We start from the raw sequence: 8,530 nt of genomic DNA on the forward strand, positions 1-8,530 counted from the left end.
TTTTCGTGTTTGGTTTTTCCCCACAGGCCTTGATCCGTGGGACCATGCAAGGCCTTGGTTCTGTCCAAAACTTTTGATATTGATCTCTTGTACTTGGTTTCCCCATAGGTTTGAGTCCGAGGACCATGCAAGACCTTGGTTCTGTCCAAAACTTACGAGATTTGTTTTTTGTGTTTGGTTTCCCCACAGGCTTGAGTCCGTGGACCATGCAAGGCCTTGGTTCTGTCCAAAACTTTTGATATTGATCTCTTGTACTTGGTTTCCCCATAGGTTTGAGTCCGAGGACCATGCAAGACCTTGGTTCTGTCCAAAGTTTGAGATTTGTTTTTTTGTGTTTGGTTTCCCCACAGGCTTGAGTCCGTGGACCATGCAAGGCCTTGGTTCTGTCCAAAACTTTTGATATTGATCTCTTGTACTTGGTTTCCCCATAGGTTTGAGTCCGAGGACCATGCAAGACCTTGGTTCTGTCCAAAGTTTGAGATTTGTTTTTTGTATTTGTTTGTTTTTCGGATGTAAGCCCCTAGATCAGGGCGGGGAGAGCCGGCTTGAGGCCAAGAGCCCCTAGGGCGGCCTACGCCATGGGCGCTGCAAGGAGTAGCCCCTAGCAGAAGTTTATGTCGGAACAACAGCTGCACGTCAAAAGAGACGGCGGAAGCTCCGTGAATTTTTGCTTAGTAGAGAGTTGACTCCACCGCCACCTGCGCCAAGCGCGCATGCTTCCCCACAGACGGCGCCAATTGTAAGGACACGATTCCTGCGCGGCCCAATGACATTTTTGGGTTCACGCGGGAGAGATCCCTCACAATACAATTTGTAGAGAGTGGGCTTGAAAAGCTTGGGCTTGGTCACGGGACGATGGTCCGGTCTGGATTTCAGAGAGGTCCCTGTGGAAAGTGGACTGGGCCTAAACGTTTAAAGCCCCGCCGTGCTGCCACTTCTGAGAATGGGCTCCTCGGACTTGATCCGAGGACCCTTGTGGTCCTTTCCGGCTGTCCAACGGAGGACCTTCTCTATTCTCTGCATGGATCGTTCCGGCGATCTTATTCATGAAGTCTTTCTCTTTTTCTCCCCCCCCACTAGATTCACTTACTTCTCCTTTTATACTAGCGTGCGTTCGATGTCCTTCGTCCACGTGTAGGGTCAGTCTTTACAAATACTGACATTGGTCCCATCAGTCTAATCCCGGAATTGTTGGGGATGACTTGATAAAGCTGCAGAGTACGGTTCTGTCAGGCATTGGGCCTTATCCAGAAGGGTATTTAGGGTAATCGCCCCAAGGTATTTTGGATTTCCTCCCGAATTTGTCCCTTTATTCTGGGGGGATTATGGGCCTGCCGAGGACTAGACTGTCCTCGGCTGCCTCCCAAAATTGGTCTGTGCTCTGCGTCATGGAGCTTGGGCTACAATTCTCCTCGGATTGGGCCCTCGGACTCTCTAAGGGTGAATGGGCCTTGTCCATGAATTGTTGGGCCCCACAATATATATATATATATATATGTATATATATATATTATAATATTGACATTGAAAATTGTGAGACCTGAATACTTTATATGGCAAAATAACATGAAGTCAACAAAATATTGTGCTTACATTTTCCCATTGGTTGAATATGTCATTTCTCAACTACATTAGGAAACCTAATATATTATCACTTGGTATATTTAGAGGGGAAAAAATTGACTGAAAAAAAAGAAAGAGAAAAGAGGGTGGTTAGAATATATATTCTCTTTCTTCTTCCCATCTTCTCCATCCAAATATAGGAAATATTTAAGATCACTACATTCGAAAAAATAGATACTATAAATTTATTTAACTTAAAATTTGAGCTATCAAACAACCAGAATTTTTTTAGAATTTAAAAAAAAAAAAATTGAGACAAAAAATTGAACTTCATACAAACTTTAAGAATGTAAACAATATTTAAGTATAATTTTTATGATACAATAAGATTCAATAGGTATGGCGTCTTCTCTATGATAATTTTTTTTTTTACTGTAAGGCTTAATAATTATTCTTTATTATCGATCCAAGATCACAATTAGTTTCTTTTATGTGAATGAGATTTGATTCCATTATTTCTCTTTACCATCAAACAAAAACGTTAATTGGTTTTTTTTTTTTTATGCACATAGGATTTGATCATAGATCCTTTATTAAAAGAAATTGGGACGGGAAAGATGAACAAATAAAACATCACTCCATTATCTACCATATTTTAAAAGAAATTGGGATACTCAAGTCCCTCTTTTAAACATGATCTTCAAAACATTTGTCTCTAAGACCCCAAGCATGTAGCATGGTCCACATGAAAGACTATACAGGACCACAGATGGATTACCAAACTTGCTGATTATCAACATCAAGATTTGCTATTTAGTGCATGTGATATGGCCATCAAACACATGACGACAAGCCCCACGAATGACACAAAGCTAATCTACCTAAGAAGCCTTTTGAGCAAAGCCTTCGTATGCTTGATTTTCAATTGAGCCTTCCAATGAATTCAAACAACCAGCATTGCACCTTCTTTTCCATTTTCTATATAAGAACCCAAAACATTTGATGATCTTTCCTCTCGTTCCTTAAGTTTTTCTAGTGTCTCTACCTTTCTCTTGTGCACCAATACATCATGTTCAACTTTCAACCTTGTTTTTTCAACATCTTAAAGATATTGTTTCTTCTAATTGTTTTTGTCCTCCCCACTATAGTTTCTGGAGATTGTACATGTGATGCTGAGGCCACAAAGAACAACAAAAATGATGCACTTAAATATAAAGTAGTTTCAATAGCTGTAATTCTTTTTGCTGGTGCTGTGGGAGTAAGCATTCCATTGTTAGGCAAGAAAATCCGAACACTAAGGCCTGAAAATGACATCTTTTTCACGATCAAAGCCTATGCAGCTGGTATAATTCTAGCAACTGGGTTCATTCACATACTACTGGATGCATTTGCGAGTTTGACATCACCATGCCTTAATGAAAATCCATGGGGAAAATTCCCTTTTACCTGCTTCATTGCCATGGTTTCTGCTATAGGAACATTAATGGTGGACTCATTCGCAACGAGGTTTTATAAGAGGCAATCTAAGCAGGTAAATAGAGTAGATGAAGAGATGCATGAAGAGCATGAGGGACATGTACATGTTCATACACGTGCCACACATGGTCATGCTCATGGCTCAGCCACACATCATGAGGATTTGAATCTGGCAGAGCTAATCCGTTTTTGGGTTATATCACAAGTAAGGTTAATTTCAGATTAATTGTTGGGTGATATTGGCTTATGGGGTATCTTATATTAGTTTGATTTTAGAATCAGATTTTAATGAACTTTGGAGGGTATGTTTTCTTAGGTATTGGAGTTGGGAATTGTGGCTCATTCAGTGATAATTGGAATATCATTGGGTTCTTCTCAAAGCCCTCAGACAATAAAGCCTCTACTAGCAGCACTGTCTTTCCATCAGTTTTTTGAGGGTATGGGGCTTGGTGGCTGCATCGCTCAGGTATCAGATTTCTTTTTTCTTTTTCTTTTTTTAGTTAAAAAAAAAAAAAAAAAAGTAGAGGGTGACCAGTGTGGCTTCTCTACTTAGACGTGACCATAATAACACCCTACCCGCTCCCAAGCAAGACCCTATACTCCCGGTCTGTGAGAAACTTACTTATTATTTTTTAGGTTATTTGAAATAGGGATAGAATATAAGGATCACTAACACACAGCTAACTGTTGAGGCTCAAACCCAAGTCCTGAGACTTGTTGGCCCAGTATATTACCAACTAGGCCACCCGAATGTTGGTTCAGATTTCATTCTATAGCCATGACTCCCCGACCTCTCAAGTGGGGCTCTGTTAATTGACAAAATTGTGAACCATTTGCATTTGTTATAAGCAATATTCTGCATCTATGAATTCTATGCATAAGTTCAGTTATAGCACTGAAACTTAAAGTAAGCGCAGAGAGATAGAGAGAGAGACTAATATCCTCGGAATAAGCACATCATTTCTTTAATAATTGTTAATGCTAATGAGTAATATAATCTAACACTACTATAGTTTTTGAAATGTCAATTAAAAATATCGCTAGCCGTACATCCAGTATGTCAACTTTCAAGCAATCAATTTAATTTTTTTTAAATCAGCTTATAGAATACCTAATCAGCCGTACATCCAATTTGCCATTTTTTAAATCAAGGTTAGAAATATTCTATCCTTAATCTACCACTCTCCCGGACCAAAGATGTCTTTGGCTGTAGTAAACCAACACATACTGCCATAAGTCTAGGGTAAAACAATTTATCAGAGGTGTTATTACTTCTAATAACAACTTGATATCCACAGTTATGAAAAAGATTGTGAATAATTTTGTGTAACTAGTATTACGTTTCATACTAAGATATGCTTTCGAAGTTTTTATTTTATCTCTTATTTAAATACACTTTTGGTTACAATATAGGCACAGTTCAAGACTAGGTCTGCAGCACTTACGGCAACATTTTTCTCCCTCACAGCCCCTGTAGGAATTGCAATTGGTATTGGAATATCAAGTGTTTACAATGAGAATGGCCCAACTGCTCTGATTGTTGAAGGGATTTTCGATGCTGCTTCGGCTGGGATTTTGATTTACATGGCGCTTGTTGACCTATTAGCAGCCGATTTCATGAACCCAAGAGTGCAAAACAACTTGAGGATCCAATTAGGGGCAAATGCATCACTTCTTCTAGGGGCTGGTTGTATGTCTGTGTTGGCCAAATGGTCTTGAATTTTTTAGCACCACATATTTTGCTATGCAATTATACAAGCTAAGAATGTCCATCACAAGTCCTATAAAGAAAGGAAAACAAATAAAGTTCATAGCATAGAGAATGTTTGATTCATTTATACTGAATTATTTACCAAGAGGGTCTACTTACTATTAAAAAATGCTAAGACCATAACTGAGGTCACAACTTGTACATGTGGCAATTTATGAGTGACGGAGTAAAAGTTGTCCATATGAGTTCACCACTCACAACTCGCCATGTGGACAAGTTGTGGTAAAGTTGTGATTATAGCATTACAATAACCCTAGAGAAACCAAAAATTTCACACATCTTTTTTTGCACCCTCCCTTTTTTCTTGTGTTGTGGTGGGTTCCAAAAGAGATGAATATCAGTTTTTATGTGAGATTATGTGAAATAGTAAGTGAATAAGTCAATGCCTCTACCAACATGGCCTCCAGCATACAATTCCATCTTGCATTATTCTTTCTTAACTTCTTTCTATCTATCTAATTATTATTATTATTGAATAAATGAAGAAAGGGATTTAAAACTAGGTTCTCACTATTGTGGGAATCAAATAATGTCATTGAGATACAAGGCTCTTAGCATCTTACATCACATTTTTCAAAAAAAAAAAAAAAAGTTTCCAAAACAAGTCAGTAATTACGTAAAGTTTGAACTAAGAAGAAAGGGAGTATGGAGTTTATATGTGTAATCCAAAGCCAAACCCAAAAGGACACAGAACAAAGTTAATATGTGTAATCTCAAGCCAACCTCAAATGGAGTATTATATGCTTGCGTTACAATAAACAAAACAAGTAATCTTCTTTTTCATTCCCTTACACAGAATTCAAACATCACATCTCCACTCATGTAACTCTTACTATTTGACACTTTTGAGTTGTCAGTTTATAATAGCCCAAGTCCATGTATGGGCTTTAGGCATATTCTTCAATTCCCCTCTTACAGGGGCCAAATCGGCTATTTACCACTTTACGCAGAAATTATTAGCAACATACCACTATTTGTAAAATAAGTAGCAATATACCACTTTTTTGAAACTCGAGTTTGCTGTGTAAATCGAGTTTTAAACACTCAAGTTTCACAAAAAACTTGTGTTGATGTGGATTTTTTTATTGAAAAAATGTCACATGGAACTCGAGCTTGGTAAACTTGAGTTCCATGCAACACAATTCTTGAGCTTACCAAACTCGAGTTCTTTGTAAATACAAAACTCGAGCGTAATACTCTTTTCTTTTTCTTCTATGGTACTCAAGCTTACCAAACTCGAGCTCCTTGTAATATTGAACTCAAGTTTGACAAGCTCAAGTTTTTTATACTTTTTTTTCGATAATCAACAAATAAACATAAACATAAAAATAAGTAGTTTTTTTTCATTTGAATGCACAGACATATGTTTTTATTTATTTAAATAGAAATATTGTAAAATATAGAAATTTTAATTTCAAAATATTAATTTTTAGGCCACTCATACACCTCCATTGTTTGCAAAATAAGTAGCAATATACCATTTTTTTGAAACTCGAGTTCATGAAACTTGAGTTTGCTGTGTAAATCAAGTTTTAAACACTCGAGCTTCATAAAAAAAAAAAAAATAAATAAATAAAACTTGTGCTGACGTGGATTTTTTTATTGAAAAATGCCACATGGAACTTGAGCTTGGTAAACTCGAGTTCCATGCAACACAATACTCAAGCTTACCAAGCTTGAGTTCTTTGTAAATACAAAACTCCAGCGTCTCTTTTTTTTTTTTTCTTCTATAGTACTCGAGCTTGGTAAGCTCGAGTTCCTTGTAATATGGAACTCGAGTTTGGCAAGCTCAAGTTTTTTGTACTTTTTTTCGATGATCAACAGATAAACATAAACAAAAGTAATTTTTTTCATTTGAACGCACAAACATATGTTAAATAGAAGCGTTATAAAATATAGAAATTTTAAGTTCAAAATATTAATTTTTAGGCCACTCATACCCCTTGTTCATTCATTTTTAACACACTCATCAATTTCTAACTTCTCGAAAGCGTTATGGTCAAATTGGTTAAAATATTGTGGGTTACAATGAGAAATTAGAACAACATGTAAAAGAAAAATCTCACTCTATTTTTAGCCATGGGCACACCAAAAGAAGTTTAAGCTACATATTGTTACTCTATCAATCCTGTTTCAAATTACTATATGGTCAAATGATTGATAAGTATTGCAGAAAAAGTGGACCACTCAGATAGGAAGAAGAACTTACGTCTTACCACGTCTGGATATGTAAGTTCTTGACTTGCAGTTTTTCTAAGAGGAATGTGAAAGATTTTTTGTAGTGTTTCAAGAACTTATATATCCAAATGTGGTAAGATGTAAGTTCTTCTTTATATACGAGTGGTCCACTCTTTCTACAATACTTATCAATCATTTGACCATACAGTAATTCGGAACAGGATTGAAAAAGTAACAATGTGTAGCTTAAACTTCTTTCAGTATGCCTATGGCTAAAAATGGAGTGAGATTTTTCTTTTACATGTTGTTCTAATTTCTCATTGTAACCCACAATATTTTAACCAATTTGACCATAACGCTTCCAAGAAGTTAGAAATTGATGAGTGTGTTAAAAATGAATGAACAAGGGGTATGAGTGGCCTAAAAATTAATATTTTGAAATTAAAATTTCTATATTTTATAACGCTTCTATTTAACATATGTTTGTGCGTTCAAATGAAAAAAATTACTTATTTTTATATTTATTTTTATTTGTTGATTATCAAAAAAATAAAAGTATAAGGAACTCGAGCTTACCAACTCGAGTTCCATATTAAAAGGAACCCGAGCTTGGTAAGTTCGAGTACCATAGAAGAAAAAAAAAAAGACCATTACGCTCGAGTTTTGTGTTTACAATGAGCTCAAACTTGGTAAGCTCTAGTATCGTGTTGCATGGAACTCGAGTTCCATGTGTCATTTTTTCAATAAAAAAATCCACGTCAACACAAGTTTTTTTTATATGAAATTCGAGTGTTTAAAACTCGATTTACACAACAAACTTGAGTTTCATGAACTCGAGTTTCAAAAAAGTGGTATATTGCTTCTTATTTTGTAAACAGTGGTATGTTGCTAATAATTTCCGCGAAAAGTAGTAAATGGCCAATTTGGCCCTCTTGCAAGAATAAAAGTCTAAAGCCAAAATATGACTTATTTTAAGAAGGTTACAACCCATTACACACTCATTTTCACGATTATCCTATATTTTGACTAGTTGTTTGTTGCTTTTATATAAACCCACTACTTTTTTTTATAAACATTCACAATCTACCACATCAAATAATTATAAACATAGATATGAAATTGATTGTGGTCTTAGAATGTTTCCCAAAATATATGACTACATTTTGTATCTCAATAAACACATATTTTGCTTGGATTGAGAAAATGGAAAAAGCGAAGTGGGAAAGAAGTGGTTATAATATCTTAGTTTAAGTATATATTCCGGTCATTCCTTTCTTCTCCTCTTATCTCTCCTACTAAACATGCCCATAATTTGTAAACCAAGCAAAAAGGAATTCTCTTTCCTTTTTATTTTTTGTTTATGTTTGCATAAATTCACTATCGTCTATGGTTGATTGATAACCCTTTAAGGTGCTCCTTCATACAAAATGGGGGAGATAATACAATCATCCTTGGTGGGAAGGTAGCCTCCATGAGTGGTGTGCACGGCCAACCCTATGCAGTACACTTTGAGAGTACCATATGTTTTGTATTTGGTCATAA

At 36.0% G+C, this 8,530-nt stretch overlaps 1 protein-coding gene across 1 annotated transcript; it reads left to right on the forward strand.

The window, feature by feature from the left end:
* The first annotated feature begins 2,632 nt into the window (after positions 1–2,632).
* LOC115983438 (zinc transporter 1-like) lies at positions 2,633–4,758 on the forward strand. The gene is made up of 3 exons (XM_031106108.1): positions 2,633–3,244; positions 3,356–3,505; positions 4,453–4,758. The coding sequence occupies exons 1-3, from the start codon at positions 2,633–2,635 to the stop codon at positions 4,756–4,758; spliced, it is 1,068 nt and encodes a 355-aa protein (XP_030961968.1).
* Positions 4,759–8,530: the final 3,772 nt, after the last annotated feature.

The sequence above is a fragment of the Quercus lobata genome, chromosome 4 (assembly GCF_001633185.2).
Source record: "Quercus lobata isolate SW786 chromosome 4, ValleyOak3.0 Primary Assembly, whole genome shotgun sequence".
NCBI lineage: Eukaryota > Viridiplantae > Streptophyta > Magnoliopsida > Fagales > Fagaceae > Quercus > Quercus lobata.

Bases quoted from the DNA above. Each gene is read 5' to 3' on its own strand.
- LOC115983438 (XM_031106108.1), top strand. From the start codon at position 2,633: ATGTTCAACTTTCAACCTTGTTTTTTCAACATCTTAAAGATATTGTTT. The intron at 3,245-3,355 runs GTAAGGTTAATT...ATGTTTTCTTAG, and splicing joins GTTTTTGGGTTATATCACAA to GTATTGGAGTTGGGAATTGT. The intron at 3,506-4,452 runs GTATCAGATTTC...GTTACAATATAG, and splicing joins TTGGTGGCTGCATCGCTCAG to GCACAGTTCAAGACTAGGTC.